At 30.6% G+C, this 23,642-nt stretch overlaps 2 protein-coding genes across 3 annotated transcripts; one reads left to right on the forward strand and one right to left on the reverse strand.

Annotated features, from left to right (window-relative positions):
* Positions 1-837: 837 nt before the first annotated feature.
* On the forward strand, positions 838-6,178 carry LOC137830418 (probable pectate lyase 1). 2 transcript variants are annotated; one of them, XM_068637739.1, is made up of 7 exons: positions 838-1,072; positions 1,454-1,513; positions 2,472-2,546; positions 3,931-4,573; positions 4,666-4,769; positions 5,123-5,261; positions 5,361-6,178. In XM_068637739.1, exons 1-7 carry the CDS (start codon positions 960-962, stop codon positions 5,580-5,582), a joined length of 1,356 nt encoding a protein of 451 aa, XP_068493840.1. In that variant the 5' UTR covers positions 838-959; the 3' UTR covers positions 5,583-6,178. The 2 variants fall into 2 exon arrangements, with proteins under 2 accessions (XP_068493840.1, XP_068493841.1); XM_068637740.1 differs by lacking the exon at positions 1,454-1,513 and having other exon boundaries at positions 859-1,072.
* Positions 6,179-10,577: 4,399 nt separating this feature from the next.
* Positions 10,578-17,322, reverse strand: LOC137830419 (inosine triphosphate pyrophosphatase). The gene is made up of 9 exons (XM_068637741.1): positions 17,169-17,322; positions 16,859-17,009; positions 16,319-16,383; positions 16,149-16,212; positions 16,047-16,056; positions 12,568-12,599; positions 12,342-12,454; positions 10,880-10,956; positions 10,578-10,794 (listed from the first exon to the last, which is right to left on the reverse strand). Exons 1-9 carry the CDS (start codon positions 17,223-17,225, stop codon positions 10,677-10,679), a joined length of 687 nt encoding a protein of 228 aa, XP_068493842.1. The 5' UTR covers positions 17,226-17,322; the 3' UTR covers positions 10,578-10,676.
* Positions 17,323-23,642: the final 6,320 nt, after the last annotated feature.

The raw sequence follows: 23,642 nt of genomic DNA on the forward strand, positions 1-23,642 counted from the left end.
ACTAGTTTCTCCCATTATAACTCAGCATTTTTTTTATTGTATTTTAGAATATTGGAATATATATTAACGCACATCCGAATATATGATAATTAGCCTAATTTTGTTATAATAATTAGACGTGAAATCTTAAATTATAAAAAACAGGACATAGTCTTACTAACATGAATCAATATAAAAATTACAAAGCATAATTTTGTTTTACTCTTAAATTTTCGATCGTATATTACTGAATTATCATATAACCTTAAAAATGAGTTGTTTTAAATAATATTTGTGAAAACAATTTAATAAAATGACAGTCTTAAAAATTTTAGAAAAGTTTTGAATAGATAATTTAAATCTCCATTATTCTTGTGTATTTGGGTTTGTATAATATGAAAGAATAGTAAGAAATTAAAAGAAGAATGAATTATTAAGAGACAATGATATTGTAGAGAAATTAAAAACCGTTTGAAGTTAGTTGGGAGTGACTGGTGGATAAAGGAGTAGAAAGTAGAAAAAGAGAAAGTGGTGATGTGAGATTTCAGATCTTAGTATTAGTATCAGTATCAGTATTAGTATCCGTATCATTAATTCGTAATTCGTATCGTAACAGTACCATACCCTGCGACGGCATGTGACAGCTACTGGAGCCACGTGCGAGAGAGAGAGGGTAAAAAAGTGAAATAGAAGAAGAAGAAGAAGAAGAGAGAAAAAGCAAAAGCTAAAAGCAACAACAAACAACAGTAACAGTAGTACTTTCTTAGATAACGGCGTCAGAGGGACGGCGGAGACCCAAACAAGAAAAACGATCAGTTACTTAACGCCGTGTAAAGGTTGGCGTTTCTCGTTTACTGTCTATAAAAAACCGTTATGTTGGAACCTGTCCTTCTGAGTCCACTCCACCCAATTCTCTCTCTTTTTCTCTTCAACATTCTCATTCCTTCCACCCAGAACAAGGAGAATTCAACTTTCAGGCAATGGCGCTGCTTTCTTCTTCTTCTTCTGCCACGTGGCTCCTCTTCTTCCTTCTCGCGCTCTTCGTTCAACTACACGCCATGCCCACCACCACACCGCAGATCTCTCACCTCAGGTCTCAACACAAACACTCTGTTTCACTCTTGGAACAATCTTTTCTCTGTCTTCTGTCATGGGTTGGTTTAGCTTATAGCTACATTGTGTGGATTTCCAAACCAAAACCCTACTCCTTACTTTTTTGTGGGATCTCACCATTGGAGTGGGATTTTCCATTGATATTAGCTTTTAGAGAGAGAAAAAGAAGGAAGCTAAGCACATTGTGACTTGTTTGGTTTTTGAAAAGGAAAATCTCAATTCCACGTCTCAAATTGATCACTCGTTTTCGTTTTCGTTTATTGGTGTTGCTTTTCCTTTTCATATTCCCAGTGAAACAGAGAGAAAACGAAGATCTTGCTCTGAGACATTTTTTCCTTTTCATTTTTTGTTTTGGCTGTAGGAATGTTGAAGTGGAAAAACACAGGTTGCCGAGCTTGCAGAACTCGTCAATGGTTGAGAGGTTAGTGTACTTTCTTTCCACCGTTGGAAGAAGCTAAAACTCTGATCCTTCTTCCTTGAACCGCCGGTTAATCTGAACCGTGTGTTCCGAGTTCTAACTCTAAGTCTCGGCCATTGGATCGAGCAAACGATCACAGCCGTTGAAAAATCGTTGATGCTTCGATCTGGATCGTTTATTCGGTTATGTTCGTTCTTCTCTGTGTTTGTTTGTTTTGAGTGTTCTGCAAAAGCAAAATAACTCCTCACACCACACCATTAAAGAGTTAGTTAACCGTCAACAAACTTTTTTCCTCTTCCAAAGCTACCCTCTCAATGTGTTCAGTATTTTTTTATCTTAAGGATATTTTTGCATTATTTAGAGGATAAGGTTAAGAATTTTTTTTTATCTTAACCACTTTTATCAAGTTGTTGTTTTTTCACTTTAACTTTTTACGGAGCAAATGTATTTACCGAACTCACTAAAATCTCTCACCGACAAGTGTCACTGTTGAGTTTTTATTTCCTTTTTTTCTTTAATTTAACATTGTTCTGTCAATTTTGTTTTTCTAAAATAGGTGTTTATTTGTTCGGAAGGAAAACAATTTGTTTCTCCTTTTGTATTTTTTAAATATTTGATTTATTATAGTACAGAAAGGACATTAGTTAACAGGTCACGGTTGCCGACTGCAATAAAGTGTATATATATATATATATATATATATATATATATATATTAATTTTCCTTACAATTTCACCAAAAGGTGTAGTTTATCTATGGCTACTATCTTTACATTTAGTGCATAAGTCAAACTTTGGTTATTACAAGAAAAATTGATTATATATTGATTATATGAAGTTTAGTGTTTTCATAAGAGCACTGTAACTAAGCCTACTTAGTGAAATAATATAATAATTGAATTAGTAGTTTGTTTGTTTATTTATTGGTTAAGATTGTGACTGTGCTTAACTTTTTGTCTCAGGGCAAAAGAGGCTGAGAAATTAAATGAAGAAGCTGCAGTGGCTAACCCAGAGGAAGTGGTTTCAATGGTTGAGATGTGGGTCTTTATTTCTCTCTCTTCATTTTCACTATACAGACAAACCTCGTTACAATGTCCTTCATAGCTAAGCACATAAGTTAAAGCAAAAGATAAAATTACATGAACCTATAATGATCTATAATGTTTTATTATGTTTTTATTAATTTATTCATTCACGTGGAGTAGGGACTATTGAGTGTAATGAGGGTAGGGTAGTGGCGTGGCGTGGCGTGGCATTTTGGTGGCACTCATAACTCTCTCTTGAGAATTGAGACCTAACTATTTACCCAACTCACCCATTTTTTCTATCACTTTACTTTCCTGATTTTGCCACAGTTGAAACAATTTGAAACTTTGAAGACTTACCCTTTTCCTCTTTTTGACCCTTTTGTGGCATGTCAAGTTGGAACCTTACCTTGTCACTAACCAGCGACGTTTTCGGTCATGGTCTCTCTCCTTTTCATGGTTCAGTCACATGCACTTTCTCATGATATGCCCTTCTTCATGCTCATGGTGCTTTTGCATGCCATTATAAATCTAACCCCTTTGCCTATAAGCAAATTAATGAATGTTTCCTCATAAATGTGGTGTACTTCCGGGTACAACTCTTTCTCTCCATTAAAAACAGTTACTTCTAGCAGTTCTGATCAAATTTTTCGGTGCTTTGATATGTGGATTGAGTTTTTTTGTATAAAATTTTACAATGTTTTGGTTGTTGATTCCTTGTAACGTGGCCACAGTTGCACATTTGGGTCAAGATCCATGTGGTGACAGAATAGCATATTTACCATATCTTCTATTCCAGAAAAAGCCAAGAGTTTTTAGCCGTTACAATTAGGAAAATTCCTTTTGTCTTCACTCGTCACATGGATAAATTATTTTGACATCGTTTGTTTCCTCCACTAAGCTCAAGAAGATTTACGAAAAGTTTTTTCTTGGGTAGTGTCCAGTGGCTTTATTTTATTCCTGTTAGCTGACTCTACCTATTTAGATTAGGTCTATAATTATTGTGATACATAAAGTCAGAACATTTTGTCTGCATTTACATGCATGCCACACAGGAATTTAACGCAAGCATATGCAAAGTGTGCTAAATTTTTATCCCATCTTGGCATGGTTTCAAACTGTTAATGTTTGAAGCAAACAAAATTGGAAATTACATGAGAACTGATCGCTTAGTGTAGATTGGAAGAGCTTGTACAACACCAAATAAAGATTGTTGATTACAGTAAAGACATTATGAAAGCAATGTTGTTCAATTTGTAACACCTTATGTGTTTAACTTGTATCACATCCTGGCATGTTATTAAACTATTTATTTGTTAAGCAATAAGAATTGGGTAATAATATTTGATTGCTCGACACTGATGGCACTAAGAAAACAATGTTGTTGATATCACAGGAGCATCCACAATAGTACACAGAGAAGGAATCTGGGGTTTTTCTCCTGTGGAACTGGTAACCCCATTGATGATTGCTGGCGTTGTGACCCTAACTGGCAACGCAACAGGAAGCGTCTTGCAGATTGTGGCATTGGTTTTGGCAGAAATGCCATTGGTGGTCGTGATGGCAAGTACTATGTTGTGACTGATCCCAGGGATGATGACCCTGTGAACCCCAAACCTGGCACTCTTCGCCATGCTGTGATCCAGGACAGGCCCTTGTGGATTGTGTTCAAGAGGGACATGGTTATTCAGTTGAAGCAAGAACTAATCATGAACAGCTTCAAGACCATTGATGGAAGGGGAGCCAATGTGCACATTGCTAATGGGGCATGTATCACAATCCAGTTTATTACCAACGTCATCATCCATGGCCTGCATATTCATGATTGCGTACCTACGGGAAATGCCATGGTGAGGAGCTCACCCACCCACTTTGGTTGGAGGACAATGGCTGATGGAGATGCCATCTCCATATTTAGCTCAAGCCACATTTGGGTTGACCACAACTCCTTGTCCCACTGTGCTGATGGCCTTGTGGATGCTGTCTTGGGCTCAACAGCCATAACTATTTCAAACAACCACTTCACCCACCACAACGAGGTACTTTCGGTCTAGTTTCCTGTGTCAAAGTGCACTTTTTCCCTTGTTGAATCATGGATCAAATTTGTTATCTTATTACTTTGCAAATTCAGGTGATTCTGCTGGGCCACAGTGACTCTTACACAAGAGACAAGCTCATGCAAGTGACCATCGCATACAACCATTTCGGAGAGGGACTAATCCAGAGAATGCCACGGTAATATTTAATGTCACTTTTTGCATTGAAACCTCTTTTGCTCGTTATCCTTTTCCTTTTTCTCTTTGTGTGCTTTAAATGCAAATAAATGTAACCACAAGATAGGTTGGTCTGGATGGGCAGACTCGCAGCGACCTTCTTTGGTGCATTAATTTTATTTTTAAGCTTTCTTCTTCAGTTTAAGGAAATCACAATTTTTTTGGAAGAATCAGTTTTGCGGGACCAGATGGTGTAGCCATTAATCAACAACTGGATAGGGCTATTTTGTCCCCTCCTACAATGAAGTATTTCAAATCAGAGGTGGAATATTATATTATCTAATCTAACAAAAACACTGATTATGAATAATGCAGGTGTAGACATGGATATTTTCACGTGGTGAACAATGACTACACTCACTGGGAAATGTATGCTATTGGTGGAAGTGCTAACCCCACCATTAACAGCCAGGGCAACCGATACAATGCTCCTGTTAACCCTTTTGCCAAGGAGGTACAATAGTACAATCAATCCATGTGATGCTGTAAATTGATGACGTTTTAGTTAAGCCGATTTCACTAACTGATTGAGAAAAAAATCTCGGTGTAACAGGTGACTAAGAGGGTGGAAACAGCACAAACTCAGTGGAAGGGTTGGAATTGGAGGTCTGAGGGAGATTTGTTGCTGAATGGTGCCTATTTCACCCCATCAGGAGCTGGAGCCTCAGCCAGCTATGCTAGGGCCTCAAGCTTAGGAGCCAAATCATCTTCCATGGTTGGTTCCATGACTTCCAATGCTGGTGCACTCGGTTGCAAAAGAGGCCGTCAGTGCTAGCATACACCAACCACCAGCCATGTGAATGAAAGAGCAATTATTTTTCTTTTGTGTTTGATTCTAAGTTTTTACCATATTATAGTAGAACATCATCATATATCCATTGCTTTCCTCACACCTCCGTCATCCTGCATTCTTGACAAGTGTACATTAATTACACATGTCAATATGGTCTCTGTTACCCATCGCCACATTGTGTGTTTTGCTGTTGGTCAACCTTAGCTGCTCGACTTGCTCCAGCTGAAACAAACAATGCAATTGTAGGAGCAGGTGCAGAAGCGCCATCCATTGTTTTCCTTTTCAATTTTTGCCTTTTCCATTGCTCCTTCCCAGCTCATATCATCTCATCAACCTTACCCACCAATTATATGCATATTTTTCCAAATGTCAAATCATGTCTCCTTACATACTGTTCAGTCTTTTTCAGTTTTTCTTATAGGATTTGAATGAGCCCCAAATATATATATATATGATTTTTCTTTTCTGTTATTTTTTTACTATTTGTTTTGCTGAGTTAATTATACAAGCAAAAGCATGATTGTCAAAGTTGAGTTATATGGAAACACTTTATCAATGGCGATTATGGAATTGTAATAGCTGTGGTGTTGCTTTTTAACTTTCTCAACTTTTTAGCCTTTTTTTCCCTTGTCAATGGAAGTAATCTTTGCTTTTGTTGTGCAATTATGGCTGTAAATCATTAAACATATCTGGCAGTGTTGGTTTCTCTACCAACATGTGCGATTCGCTCATGTGCACCCCATGATCCTCCTCTCCCTCATTATCTTTCTAATTAACATGATGATCCCCTTTACCTGTGTTGTCCCCCCCTTAATTCTAACTACCAATTACTTAAGATATTTCCCTGCTGCCTTTCACATTATCATGCCTCAAATACTCAACAAGACATGCCATAATTTTAAAGGAATGCTTCTTCAACAATTGAACTCTTTAAAGGCCTTCAAGAAAGTAATGTTAATTGGAAAGCTAAACCACAAAACAAAAACGATCATCTTCTATTAGACATTTCAATAATCTCATTAGGCTGTTAACAGAACATATTTAACTGTTAATGTCACAACTACATGTCAATAATCACATTTATTTAGCCTTAAAAATGACTAATACTATTTCGATTTATTGGAATATCTAAGAATAATATAAAGGATGGAGAATTCTAGCTTGAGGGTATCGCCACTCTCCACAAAAAGTCACTGAGCAAATGTGATCAAGAAGGTGATTAGTGTTTGGTCTAATGGGTTAGGAGAAATGCATGAGAATAAGATAAAGTTTGACTAGAATGAAAGAGGTGTGTAATTTGTGAAAGGGCAGAGCAGATGAATGAAGTATTGTTGAAATGTCTGTGTCTGTGACAAGTGGTTGGAGGCAGCTAGTAAATGCCTGCGGAGAGAGCAATGGACAGTGATAAACAGAGACAGGGATGAGTGATGAGTGATGATGAGTGGTGAATGCACATGGTTAGATTTATAATAAAGACTATACCTCCCCTGCATGTGAGATAGGTCCCATAGGGCATGTGCCTTGTTCTTCGCCAAAATTGCCTTACAGATCATATGGGTTTTCGGATACCAAACTTCTCCATTCACTTTCCAAATCACTTTTCCTTTCCAAATTCCTCACTTCTACTCTTTACACATTCACACTTTTTTTTAATGTGGAATTCATATTTCAGTCAAAAATTAGTTTTTTAATATAATACAGAATTGTCAATATAAGCACTCTAAATATAATTGTCTAGTTATACCAAAAGGTTTTCCATTAGATGACCCCAATTGAGTTTAATTTAGACTCTAAATCATTACCATTTTATGAATAATTTAGAAGTCTGTTTATTACAGTACATCCAATAGGGATTAACTTATGATTTTTATTGTCTAAGGAGCTAAGCTAATTCTTGTACAGAGTAACTGTTTACTGTTTTCTATGTTACACCACTAGTGAATGAAAATTGATCTTATATATATAGAGTTATTGGTATATCTAGAATCTTTTCTGAAGACGTTACTTTAAAATAGTTGCTTCCATTAAACATTTAGGTCCATCGTTTTCTTTATCCTTCCAAGATTGCTACGAACTAATGTCTGGCCCTAAATTGGTGTCATGATATTGGCATTTGTGTTGAAGGATCACCTCTCCTTCAAAGGAAGGGCACCATGTCCCAATATTGTGATTTTACTTTTCCATTCAAATGTTCATCATCAAACACTTTAATCAATGGGTGTGTAAAGTTATTTATCAATAATCTCAAATTCAAAATCTTAAATATTTGAATCTTCAAGAGATAGTTATGTTTTTGTGGAAATACAGTGAGGAGCTTGCAAAGGGACTCAATCCAGAATATTTAAAAATTTCATAGTAAAATTAAGAGCTATTTATGAATATCATTCTTCACCAACTTCACATTTCTTTTAATAAAATCATATCAAAAGTAGCTTACTGACATGTTATTCATTCTTATTAAGTGTGGTTATTATAAGATTGTTATTAGGAATTGCATTAACTCGTTTAGAAAAAAAACGACCACAATACAAATATATAAAATAATGAGAAAATCAAGATTATTAAATTTTAGAGGTTAAATATATATTTTGTCCATATACTTGAATGTTACAATATTATAAAACAGATATATTAAAAATTTGTTTATTATATAAAAAACAAAACATGTAATAACTCATTTCTATAATTTGTTTACTGTAAATATGAAAAAAAAAACAAAAAGTAATTCTACATTATATACAGAAAACATATTTAACACAAAAGTTTATTTATGTATGATAACTACGTGTAAGTCTATGTAACTAGAGGTTGAATTTAATGAAGCAAAATTCTTGAAATATGGGTGGAAAGAAAGAAAAGAAAAGTTGTGTGTTGAGAATTGTAATGGTATGCATTAAGTAGAGAAAAAGTTAGGTCATAGTAACTCTTCATGTTGCAAAGTTCCAATCCAATGGTAATTTAGACTCCAAGGATCAAAAAAGAGAAGAATGAGATTGTAATGAATATAAATTTGTAGCACCGACAACGTTAATGGGTAGCCCTAGTCCTAGTCTTAGTCCTTGTCCTAGTCCTATTGGTCCCCACAGAGAAAAAGCTTGAATGAATACTACCCTTAAGAAGGGCATTCAAAGTTCAAAAGGTCAAACAAGTCACTCACACACACCCACGCAAGATATTCTCATAACCCTTTCATACTTACAAGCTATCCCTCACTATTTTTGTTGCTAAAACTTACTTACTTCTAGTTATTAAATGTTTTAAAATATAAATTTTAAAATTGAGATTTATAAATAAAAATAGGATTAAAAAACTAAAATTAGTTTCATTCCACATTTTATAGTTATATTATTTATCGATTTTTCCCAAAATTTAATCCACGACAAACAAAATTAATTCATATTTTTAATTATGTTTTATTATTCTATGTTGAAAATTATTAAATTCAAATTTGACTTTAATAATTTGTTGCAACAAAATATGTGTTAGAAGATAACACATGGCTTAATAAAATTCCATTATGATTGAAGTATAACCCTAAAAATAAATTTCCCTTTTTGATGCTATATTTTGTTGTTTGAATACTTACTAGAAAAAGTAGAGGATCTATAGTTTTTGTTTTTTTGTCTCATCTCTTCACTATTAATTATATTGTAGACAAGTTTGAGTGAGAGTGAGGGGCTCAAGAAAATTTTACTTATGATAATTATCCCTTAAGAACCAACAAAGGACCCACCCTATGAGATTTTATTTTGCATTTCAAGAAACATTATTTTTTTTACAAATGATAATTAATGATTATTGGTGTTGTTATTCCGAGAGGTGGTGAATTTGGATCTGTTAGGGTTAGTCCCTTTGTCCCAAAAGAATAATTGCAACTCTATTATGTCGGTTATCGAGCCATGATTCCATTTCAGAAAATTTATTTTAATTTTAAAGATTGAAATATTTTTTAAAAAAACTTACTATAATAAGTAACTATTTTTAAGTTTGAACTTGAGCAAACTTAAGAGATTATTAGATATTTGTAAGTTTTTTTTTATCTTCGGAAGCTGTTATTAGCTTCAGCACTATCTTCCAGTAATTCTTTTAACACTGTTTATATGTTGATAAAGAATTAAGAAGATCTGTAAGAAACAAAAACTTTGGGAATTTGTGATGAACCTTAATAAACCTAACATCTTGAAAATACGAACACCGACAAAGGTTGTTGTGTCTTTCCCTGGTTTTGTAAGGTTGACAGTAAAACAGTATCTGTGTCTCACTTCCTGGTCCCTTTCTCTACACAGGACACTGCCCAAAACACTCACTCATGAGTCATTTTTTAGATCATTCTCTCCACACTTTATATGGAAGGATTATCTATGAATTTTACTTATAATTAATTTTCATAAAAAAAAATTAAATATTCATTTTTTATTGCATGCGTACATAACATATCATTTAAAAGTATGGATTTTTAAGAATAAAATGATATTTTCTTGTCCTAAAATTATTAAATTATGAATTTTCTAAAAATCTTGTATTGGAAATAAATTGTTTGGAGAGTCTTAAAATATGATATAACAGAAGAAGATCCATAATAAATAAATTAAAATCTCAAGTAAGAATTATGGGAATGGAAGATGTCTTGTAAAGTTTTTTCAAAGGTGTTTTTTCATCAATAAATTAAATCTGCAATATTATTTCAAGTGATCCAGTTGAATATTACTTACAACTTGGTTATGAAAGAAATTTGCTTTTCATTATACAAAGATACACCCTATTTATATGATATAACTAAAAAAATCTAACCAATACTTCACTATTTCTATTTTTATTTCCTATACTTTTTTTTTTACATATAACCATTATATTTTATTCTCTTCCTGCAATTTTATTCGGACAAAAACATCTATAAACTTGCAAGATTAGCTTCTCTTTCTTTTTTGGATACTTTCCTATTTTTTGTTTTTTATTTTTGTTCTTTCACGGGAGATATAAAAAAAAATCAAAATAGTTTCCATTTTGTTACTGTTAGAAACATTCATTTGAAGTCTATAACAATCTACCAAATTGACAGCACACACACCATAGCTTTCACACGTTATTGATCTCAAAAGCATATCCAGCTTCTGCAAAATGAGATTTCACCAATGCAAGAGATTTGGAGCGGTGGGAAATTTTATTCTTTTCTTCTTTGGGCATTTGTGCATACCTACAAAGAATACAAGGAATTAGCTTTAGCAACAAACTATGAAACATTTGAAAGGAACATGACATGAAAGAAGGGATTGAAATACGTTTGATCATATCCTTCAGGTTCAAAAATAGGATCCCATCCAAAATCATTGGGCCCTCTTGGAGGAACAATCTTCCCCTAACATTACCATGGACCACAGCATTGAGTTAGTTACACTCACACATTAACCAATTTGAGATATGTAATTTGTACAACAATTTGTAGAATTTCTTTTGTCTCTCTTTCTTCCACATAATATGTCATAATAATAAAAGGAAATAAACATAAAAAACTATGTATAAATTGTAGTATATAGGAGGGTGCATCAATTGTCTTATGAATTAAGTTAGGTAAACTAAATCATGATTGAATTATAGTGTTTGATTTATTATACTCTTTTAAGTATAAAATGTTCCATCCTAACTCTCAAATAGTCTTTATTATAATGATTGAATTATATTGTTTGATTTATTATACTCTTTTAAGTATAAAATATTCCATCCTAACTCTCAAATAGTCTTTAATATAATGATAAAGAGTTTCATCCAATAATTGGTATTAAAGTTAAGATCAATTTTTTCGGATAGTTCGTTGGTGTTGTGAGGGTTGTCAGGATCTGTATAAGGGTTGGATCACCCCTGAAGTGATCCATATTTAATTTATTGTTTATTATTGATAAAAAAAAATAACGAGTTCAATTCCAATGAATCAATTGTTAAGAGAGAAATTATTACAAGTTATATCAATTATCTTTATCTTATATTATAAGATAAGTTAGGTAAACCAAGTCACAATCTCAATTCCAATGAATCAATTGTTAAAGAGAGAAATTATTACAAGTTATATCAATTATCTTTATCTTATAAGATAAGTTAGGTAAACCAAGTCACAATCGAGAATTTATATTGCAAGTTTGATATATTGTTGAGGGGTATATATATCACATATCAACCACTTTCTATCAAGTTAAAATTTATTGAAAACTAAAAATCATGAGTGAAACTCATTAAGTAAGAAGTGAGACTCGTCCAGTCAATAATAAAGAATGTATTAGTAAAGGGGAAACCAGTGCTTTTATTCGTTGTAATGTTGATCAAACTTGGTTTTGGTCAATTATGTACTTTCAAATTGGTGAATTAGTATTCAGACTCAAGAATGAATATATGTGATTTTTGTCAACTTTGTTGTGATGGCAAAAGAACTACCACTAAACGTTAAATTTAAGCACCAAAGGAATTCATTTGACATATTTTTAGAAGTTTGAAAGAATAATTCATCAATTTAGAAGTATATATGGACTCAAATGAAGTTTAATAAAAAGTATCAGACTAAAAACATACCTTTTCCTAAAAAAGTGTTGAAGAATGTGTTGCTAGCATTTTTCAATTTGGAAAAGTATATTATGCTAGTAATTGAATCATTTAGTAACCAGATGGGAATAAGGAGATTCATATAATTTCAACCAATTGGCAGAGAAAATATATGCACTCGTAATTATGTAAAAAAGGGATTCAAAGAGATACCGGAGTTTTTCCAGAAAATGTGATAGGTTCACTATCTGGACCTGCTGCAAAGGAAAATACACATAAGGCAAAGGCTGATTTATCATCATATGCCATCAGCAAATTGTTGAGACCTGGAAAATGAATAAGAGGAATGAGTAAATCAAATTTTGTGGGATATCCTTATTCCTGAAAACATGTACTAAATATTGAAAACTGATCCAAAATTATGCAGTTTGGGTACAACCTTCATGACCAATCTTCTGCAGAAACCATTTGCTGCATGATGTACATCAATGCAGTTAGACAATAATCATTAAGAAGTACTGATAATGAATCTAAAAAATCTCACTTGCTAAATGCTGATGATTCAGAAATAGTGTACACACAAAAGCTTAAAAGAATTCAGATGAATATTTTTACATTTAACATTCAATGACAATAACCTACATGGATGAGACTATTACATAAACATCAAACAGGAAATGCAAAAAAATAGGATGAGATTTTTCACTCATATACATACAAAAATACAAACATTCTTTATTACTGAAAAAGGACTGTCACTCATTTATCACAGCAGCAGCAAATATTTGGGGATAAGAAAGGGAAGCCAAATATTTCGACAACCAAAACAAAAAAGAATACAACATACTCAAATATTTATATGAACCATATAAGCAACTAGCAATTTAGCTTGTGTATTGCACAAAATAAATATTTATTTTACATAACTAAAATTTATAATCATAAATTATTTTAAATATGTAAATTATATTAAAATTAAAATTTATAATCGATAAGTATTTATAGACATAAATTATATTTTAGATTTATGATTAAATAATTTACATTGTGACACAATTAGTGGGTTTTGGGTTAGTCCCCATTTGCTTGTACGACCATTTTAATTGTTTTTTTGGTACTTGAGGTGCTGGAAATTATTGGTTCTATTTGGGGTGTCAACTATCAAATAACATAGTAATACTTTAGCACTTCCCTCTCGTTGAAGATAGTAATTCAAATTAACATATACTGAGTGATAATAACTTTGGAAAATTCAAATATGTGCCAGACCATATATAAAACGGATCATATAACAAACAACAATGAACAAATTGTGATAAATCATATATCCGGAATATGATAATTGAAACAGTACATCCCACTACACTGCAAAATCACTTCAAAGAATTCCTATCACTTGAGAAAATAAAGAAAAAGACAAAGAGAGATTGAAAAGGTTTCCTTTATGTAGTCATATTTATATACAGCAGACATGAGATACAACGATGAGAATTGAAAGAGCAAAAGACAAGTAATCCTGGGTACAGATAGGTTCTACCCAAAACAGCTTTTGAACAAAGCTAACTTAGCCTACTTTGAACCCATTCTAACACTTTCATTGTTTGATGGTAAACAATATCACCTATGGGTCGTTAATTGAAGCCTATCTTGATGCTTGCACTCTATAGGAGGTCATTGAAGATGAGTACGAAGTTTCAACCCTATTAGATAATCCAACAGTTGCTCAAATCAAAATCCACAAAGAGAGGAAGCATAGAAAGTCAAAAGCAAGAACAACCCTGATTGCCGCAGTATCATTCATTTTGTTAACCAGAATAATGACAATGAAAACATCCAATGAGATTAGTGAGTTTTGAAGCAAGAGTACAATGGAAATGAAAAGGATGCAAGAGCTGAACTTGATGAAAGAATTGGAGATGAAGAGAATGAAGGAATCAGAAACAACTAAGGAATAATCCAACAAGCTTCTTGGCATAGTCAACTGCAGGGGATTTGTCAAGCATTACTGCCAGAATTGTTGAATGCACTACAGACACAAGAGGCAAGAAGTATTTGTACAGGGAGCTTTCTAAGTCAAAAACTACAAAGGTTACAAATACAACCAAAACAACAATGCATGTGCCTTTTCACCTTGTCCCTATTGCAAGAAAAATAGACCCATGCAACAAGTGTTCGAGGGGGCCAAATATGAAATTGCACAAGTGTGATCAATTGGGACATGTGGGAAAGATATACAAGTCTTAACATTAACAAGAAGCTGTCAAGATGATAGGAACTTGGGTATTATGGGATGTCCAAATCTCACATCAAGTAGTATAGCATTTGGTTCTCCCCCTTAATAGTTAGCTTGTGAGGGTGGATTCCCCAAGTACTTGGGTGCTTATCAATTGGTATTAAAGTCGGTTGTTGTGTCTCGAAAAGGGCTTCCTGTGAAGGGGAGGATTTTGACCAACAAGATGGAGTGAAGCATCGTAAAGTGAAAGTCACTTAGATGTCCGTGCTATGATATGAACTTGGGTATTATAGGGGTGTCCAAGTTCCACATCGAGTAGTATAGGATGCTCAATGGAGTATTTAAGTATTTGGTTCTCCTCCTTAATAGCTAGCTTTTGAGGGTTGGTCTCCAAGCATGTGGGTACTTATGGGGGTTGGGTTGGAAGACTCATCAAATGGAGCACTAAAAAAGTGGACGAAACTCTCACTCAATTCCCTCAAGACATTGACAACCAGCTCTAATACTAAATTGATAAGTACTCAAGCACTTGGGAAACCGACCCTCAAAAGCTAGTGGCACCCCATAATACCCAAGTTCCTTGTCGTGTTTTACAACCAATAACTTCCCAAAGGATTAACTAGATTTGCTATATCATGTTTTACAACAAATAACTTTGACTTATACAACCAATAACTTCAGAAAAGGTTTATAGATAGTAACTTCACAAAAGATTGTACAAATCACATGACTCATGATTAAGAGTTCTTCAAAGAGCTCAACAAATTTGTCATTTCCAAAGTAAGAATTGGAAATGGAGCACATATTGCTATGAAAGGTATATAAACAACTACAATTAACAGTCATCCAGGTTTGATTTTAATTTCTGATGTCTTATATGTTCATGAGATTATTCAAAATCTATTGCTCAATTATTGGAGAAAGGTTATATCATTATTTGAACACAAAATTCGCGTGGTTAAAGGAGTGAGCATACCAGGATCTGGATTCTATAGAGGAAAAATTGCTTAAGATGGTTTTGCAGTATAAAATGATCACATATAGATGTGTTTGAAAAATGTGAGACTACAATATACACCAACATCCCTTTAATGAAGATTAGAGATAAACCCTAAAAGAAAGGTCGGAGAGTATTAAAGAGGACATAGAGCAAATCGCACTACATATACCTACAAATAAGGATCATGCACAATGGCAAACTAGAATCCCTAAGGCCAACCCCATTTACTGGGAATGAAATATACTCAGTACTTCACTTGAGAATAATGGGAAGTCCCAAATTACTGAACAGAACACAGATTTTGAGGATCTATGCCTCCCGAAGCCCAAAGGACCCAGTTTCCCCTGAAATCACAAGATAATTCTCTCTCACTCTCGCTCTCTCAACCTACCTTCTTATTTCAAACTGTCTAAGCACAAGAAAGATTGGCCCAGACCAATAATACAAAATGGCCTAATAGTACATATGTAAAAATCTATTCTCTAATATCTATCATCATCAGTTTCCTACTATAGTTTCAGCCTATTTTAAGAAACCATATGCTTCTTGTACTTTTCTACATCAGTTTTATGCTAAAAAGCTACAGTATAAATGAATAACAATATTATGAAGGCTTAAACAATTATGACAAAAAAAGGGGTAAAGTTCACCTGAGCACAATGGTTAAGGGTGAAAATGAACTTACATGTAAGGCCCTGAAAAAGTTTAAAACAGACAATCAAAATCAGTCAGGTTGTATAATAATGCCAGTTTTCCTTGCATGACAAAAAAACAAAACAATATCCACCTGGAAGACCCTTCAAGGCATTGAAGCAGAGGCAAGTGTCTTCAACCAACACAGGTCCGTTCACCTTGGCATACACCGTAAAGAAAAGTATAAAAACGATCAGAAACAGAAAAAACAGCCTAAAACCACATAAAGCCAAGCATATGTGAGAAAAAATTATAACAAGATACCTGAAGGGCAGCCATTCGAGCCTTCTCTTTAGAGATATCTTCAGGCTCTCCTTGCAACTCGGGCACTTGATATCAAAAGAATGAAAAAACAAACTCTAAGAAGAACCATCAAACAAGAAAAGCAACTGAACAAAAAACAATTGTCTATTTGATTCACTTTCTCACGTTTCAGTTCTAAAAAGTGTTTTTCTATAACAATTTCACATCACTGAGCAATCAATTTCTTGGTAAAAAAATGAATAAAGTTTTGAAAATTGTTTTCAAAATAAGTGTTTCGAAACCAAACAAGTAGAAAAGATGTTTTCTCATTTCTTTTCTTTTTTTCTCCCACTTTCATCTTGCCCTGTGTCTCCTTTTCCGCAATCTGCTATACACCTTGCACCACCCTCCATTAGGGGGTCGAGCAACTTTCTTTAGTAGCATTTTTCAAACCTAAAAAGAACCTTTGAAAACAGAAATCAAACACACCCTAAATGTCTGAACAAAACAGACAACATAGACAAGTAGAGGGAAAGAATAAAAGGGGAAGAGTGAGATTACAATCAAGTTTGAGGGATTGGAAAGGAATGGAATTCCCCAAGATGGCACGAACTTCTTCAAGCTTTTTGGCATTTCCAGTCACAAAAGTAACAGGACGTGACAGTAGCAATCCTCGTGCAGCAGCCATTTCCCAAATCTCAGTTTGATTTTTCTGGGAAGTAAATAAAACCACTAATCAGTGACAAATTCAGAGACCCATTACAGAAAAAGAAAAGAAAAAACGTGAAAAAACGTTTCTTTTTCAATTTTTCTCCATGGGCATCACAGAAATGAACTGGAACTTAATTCTATGAATGAATGCTCTTCTTACCTGAAGGAGCGCGCTTCTCCTCAGAATCAAACCATATTCATCTATATTTATAAACATTTTAATGCAAGTATGGCTAAGCGGTCAGCCCGCCCAGCAGGCCCTCCCGCACTTGACCCACAGAATAAGGGTTGGATTGGCCCGTCCCACAGATTAAGGGCTGGTTCACGATCTCTGGATCAGCCTGCATTTAATTTTTTTATTATTTTCAAAAATTTAATGATTTCTTTTTATTTTATTTTTAAAAAAAAATTGTCATAAAAAACAAAGACATAAAGATTAATTCAACTATAAACATTAATGGAATGTTACATAATTCAAGTATCAATCTTTCAATATTTTTCACTTACTCTCTGTCTAATATATCCATTATTATTTATTACAAATTACATGAAAAATATCATATCTCTATTTTTATCCCTAAAACTAGGCCAAAAAGGAGTCTTGAGGAAATTATAACTCCAATAATCCTTGTAATTTTCTATCCCAAATTGAAAAATGAAGAAAAACATAACATTTACTCTATTGCTGCCAAAGTCAATTTCTTTTTTGGCTTGCAGATCAACCTGTCCCGCCTGTTGCTGGCCCGTGCGGACTGCGAATTATGCGGGGCGGACTAATGCGGGTTAGCAGGTTCGCGCGGCCCGTCCCACATTTTTTACCAGCGAGTCGTTGTCATCCCTTTGTATTCTTAAATTTATTTTAAATAAATTAATATTAATCATAGTTATACATATATATTAACAAAAGAAAAAACAACACTATTGGGACTTTTTTTTGCAAGAGATGATATGAAGAATAAGAATAAGAATAAGAAGAAAACAATAATTTTCGTTGCACAAGAAAATTATTAAATAATAATTAAATTTAGATATAAAAATAATTAATTATTATATTAATTAAATTAGATATTAATTTAAAATTAATATATTATTATTTTTAAAGTAGTTTCTATTATTAATAAAAAATTATAAAATGATTTTTAAATTTGCATTTAAATTAACTACCTAAGTTATTAGCTACTAATATTTTAAATATCAATTTAAAAATTATTTTATAAATTTTTATTAATAATATAAACTATTTTAGATATCAATAGAATTTTTTTTATTTTATAAACTGACATCTAATTTAATCAAATATTAACTAATTATTTTAATTTTCAAAAATAATTCTATTTAATAATTTTTTTAGTGTATATAGGTTATGACACTTAGATCCTTTGTGGTAGTTTTTTTTTAACACTTTTATGATATATTTGTTTGTTGACATGTATTTATATATAATATACATATACTTTCGTTTGAAATACACCTATTATACATCTTTTGTGTTTTTTTTCTATTTCTCTCCTTTTATCACATTATATATATAATTTAAATTTTATTTTCATAATAGTTGTTAAAACTGTATATAACTTAATAATTATATTTAATAAAAAAACTTCAAGAAATCATTAATAATGTTTGAGTGTTGTACTTAGTAAAAATTTATGTGTAATATATAAAATAAGTTGAAAACTAATTATTGATGTCAAATAATACTTTTATTTTAATATTTGCAAATCTGAGGTTTGTTTTTTATGCCTCGAGGATGCACTTTGTTCCAATCTTCTATAATACTTGATGGATTAATTATTTTACCGTATAACTTATATTAGTCAAATCATTTTATACTTTAAATAAAAAGTTATTTTATTATTTATGAATGTTTTTGACAAAATAACAAATATTGATGTGTTTTATCTATTATATTGAAACATAGTATAAAAATAATAAATTAAATTTTTATACCTACTCCAAATTAAACATTCATTAGATTAAAAAATAACAACGTAAACAAAGTTTATGAATAACTTTGAAAGTTAAAAGTTACCCTTATTTTTTTTTCTATTTTTAATAATGACAACAAAAATAAATTTTAGTCAAATATTCAAGACAAAATTTAACATAATGGTTAAACAAATATCATAATATTAGTCAAATAATGAATATTTTTTTAGTACGAATAAAGAACAAATTTTATTTGTTTAATAAAAGAAATTAAAATTTTAGAGTGAATTATAATTTTTAAGTAATGTAATTTTAAGTTTATTACTAGTTAAAATAAGAGTATATTTAATATATATATATATGTAATTTAGTTGTAATAAGGTTATAAACGTCATGTTTATATATTATTGAAGGAATACATTCTTTGGTCGCAACCAAATCCAGTAAGATCTAAATTAAGAGAATTGTTGAACATATTAGGAGCAACAACATAATGTCCCTGAACATTTCCCTCCCACGTAACCTATGACCTTGCAGTGAGCATCACAGTCAGGAAATTGACCACATGTTCCGTGACAGTTTGGCGGTACATGTTGACTCCCAACACCTACATTATGGATTATTCAAAACTAAAATTAGGAACAATTCACCAAAACCAAAACTCAAAGATAAAACACACATGTTTCACAAATATATGTTCTAAAATATAATTTATACATACCAGATGAAATCACAACAACAATTGTTGCTAAAAGGAGAACTTTGAACAAAACTATCCAGATTTGTGAATAAGCAGACATTCTTACAATTTTTGTGATTTTTGCTCAATATACTTTGTTTGATCTATCTATATCTAATCATGTACATTTGCCTTTATATACATGTGAATTCAAATTGAACATATCTAATACTTATTTTTCATAATAAATTAATATAATTGAATACTTGTGAGTATTAATGTGTAAGTTTTAAATATTAATTAAAAAAAATTACATGATTTTCTTTAATTTCCATTACAGAAAAATCATTAAATAGAAATCAATTTTAGAGAAAAATAATAATTAATTATTTAATTAAATTATATATTATTTTAAAGACTAAAATAATTGATTGGTATATAAAGTAGTTTTTATTATTTATAAACTAGTCTTTAAATTGATATCTGACTAATTATCAAGATTTTAGCTGCCAATTAATTTAGATTTTAAAGTTGGTATCTAAAATCTTAAGTAATTAATTATATAGTAATTTAAAAACTAATTTATAATTTTGATTAATAATAATTATTTTAGATACTAATATTTTTTAATTTATAAAATAATATATATTTTAGTAATATAATAACTAATTATTATTTTTAATTAATTATTATTTAATAATCTTTTTATTGTTTATAAAAGTCAATGTATCTTTTATGTTATCATTGCCGAAATATGTTAATTCAGGAAGATTATTAATGTGTAGCTTTTAAATATTAATTGAAAAATAAAAATTTATATGACTTTTATTAGTTATTAATTTTGTAAAATTCTATGTATCATTTTAAAGATTCGATGTATCTTTTTAGGATATTTTCATTAACGAAGAGTTATGCGTCATTATATAAACTAAAGAAGTTTATACATGAACTATTAATGTATGATATTTAAATATTAATTAAAAAAATTACATGACTTTCATTGATTTTGTACAATTTAATATATCCTTTAAAAACTAATTATTAATGTACAAAGAGAAACTTTCATTTTAATATTTATAAATAAAAAATTATTTTTTGATGATTAAAGTGATGAAATTTGTTTAACAGACATACGTTATAATGTTTCTGTTCTTGGTTTTGTGTATATCAAGTTAAAAATAGGAAAATAGATGTTTAATGAATAAAATAATTTTAATATATAATTTTTATAATAGTTTAATATATATATAATTGAATATCAATTCTTACATAATGAAAAAATTTAAATATTATCATCTATTGTTATTAGCAAAGAATTATATAAAAATATAATAAGTTTATTTATAGAGTATTAACGTCTAAGTTTTAAATGTTAATTGAAAAAGAAAAGTTAAGTGTTGTTATTAATAAAAATTTATGTATAAATAATAGAATAATTTCATTTATGGAGTATTGACGTGTAAGTTTTAAATGTTAATTGAAAAAGAAAAGTTTATATGACTTTTTCTTAATTTTTGTAAAACTCAATTTATCCTTTTAAAGATTGAATGTGTATTTGTTTTTATGTTGTTATTAATGAAATTTATGTGTTATTATATAAAATAAGTTTATTTATGAACTATAAGTGTAATATTTAAATATTAAATAAAAATTAAAAATTTACATGAATTTAATTAATTTTGTAAAAGTTAATATATCCTTTTAAAACTAATTAATTCTTTGCAAATGAAAACTTTCATTTTATTATTTATAAATATGAATTAAAGATTAAAGGGATACTTAAAAGAAAAAAATATGAATCATGTTTAATATAGTTTCACATTGTTTAGTAGTCGAGGTCAAAAGCAGTTTAGATACATATTTCTCCCTTAACTACAAGAGGTGCCTTTAAAGGACAAAATTGTTACGGATTTCCGAATTCCAAAATGAACAATACCTCGTATGCGGGGGAATCCTCCCCTTAGATCTCGTTTGCGGTGATTGGATGTACCTCGTATTGTATAATTGTATAAGTTTGAACTTAATTAAGAGAAGTAAATTATAAATTTTGTTGTTATCTTAATGTAGATGATTTGGAAGTAGGTTTAACTTAGTCACAATATTAAGTAGGTATTGTATTTGTTTGAGAATATTTAGAATGTTTTAAACTTTGAAATTTAATAATTATATGTTTATGAAATTTGAAATGTTTGAGTTAAATGTTTTTATGTTTGTAATATAATTTAATACTTCTAATATTTAGTTAGTGGTGTATTTATGATTCATATGTTGGATTATTGAAAGTAAATATCATATGACAAATAAAATTGGTTTAGTTTGAATGGATGAAGTTAAAGTAAGACATGTTATATGTTTATTAATTAAATAGGTATACTATTGTAATTTGGTCAAATTGGTTGAAGATGATGTTATTTTTAGGAACACATTACTCCGTTTTATTTATAAGAAGGAGAATAGAATCCAGCTGGATCAATTTGGTCAACCTATACAATTTTGCAGAAGTACGAATTATGCAGAGCCGATGGACAATCACTTTATTCACCCAACAAAATTCAATTAATTAATTTGAGAGATTTAGTCATTGGGCAACTAATTTATCTGCATAACGAAATTCAATTTATTGAAAACTCGAGAAATTTATTTCTTGAATGAAAAATTTGTTTACCCAACAATATTCAATTAATTAAAAATTCAAGAGGTTTGGTCATTGAGAGAGTTTACTCCTTTAGCTGAATAAGTAGAATGATGAATGAGTAAATTTTAAGGTATTTTAAATTCCCTAGAGAAGTAAAGTGGTGACTGAGCGAGAATGTTTTATCATTTATCAATATATTATGCTTAATATTATTATAAGGGGATGAATGATAAATTTGTAATTTATTAGTCTTTAAATTGAGTTGAAATATATATTAATGAAACCATATGATGATATGGTTGTGATGTGATATATGGTGTTTATAAACATAGTTACTTTCAAGGAGGAAATACTATGCTGAGATGTTTATGTTTTGTATTAAATTTGACTTTGAAGGAGATGGTTCTACCTCTATTGATATTGGACTCATATAGAAGAAAATATTTGGTGGTGAGAGTCAAAGGAGATTACTATGACATAATTTGTGGTGTGTAAAAAAGAATTGTATATGATAAGTCATATGGATTTAACCAATCCAGTCACATGATTGGATTCATCCTATTATGTAGCATTGTTGCGTGAGACAACTTAGTAAAAGTAGTGTGATATGTGTATATATGTTGTGATGTTAATGTCGATGACATATCAATTGTCAATAATATATAAATACTTTGTTCTAATTATCTACCTATCAATATTTGGAATTATCAATAATAATGAAATAAAATATGAATCAAATTAAATATGTTACTTAATGTACTAATAATTTCGTGATACAGGTTGGATAAGTAAAATAAGTTATGCGATGACTATTGATTATAAATGTTTTTGATCTAAAAACAAATGTTTGATCCAATAGTTCATATCATGAATTCATCGACATATTTTACATACAAAGTAAAAATAAAAAAATTTATCTATTATATTGAAAAATCGTATAAAAGTAATAAATTAAATTTGTATACATACTCTGGGTCAAAGACTCATTAGATTAAAAACAACAACAAACTCATTAGATTAAAAACAACAACGTAAACAATAGAGTAACCAAAAATAAAAATTAAACATGCAAATATTTGATCTAATAAGTTTTTGAATAACTTTGAAAGTTAAAAGTTACCCTTAATAAATAAGTTTATCTTTTTTTTTATCTATTTTAACAAGAACAAAAATAATGACAATAAAAATAAGTTTTAGCTAAATATTCAACACAAAATTCAACATTAAGCGGATGTTTTTTAGTACGAATAAAGAACAAATTTTATTTGTTTAATAAAAGAAATTAAAATTTTAGAGTGAATTATAATTCTTAAGTAATGTAATTTCAAGTTTATTACTAGTTAAAATAAGAGTATATTTAATATATATATATATATAATTTAGTTGTAATC

Source organism: Phaseolus vulgaris, chromosome 7, assembly GCF_000499845.2.
Source record: "Phaseolus vulgaris cultivar G19833 chromosome 7, P. vulgaris v2.0, whole genome shotgun sequence".
Classification (NCBI taxonomy): Eukaryota; Viridiplantae; Streptophyta; class Magnoliopsida; order Fabales; family Fabaceae; genus Phaseolus; species Phaseolus vulgaris.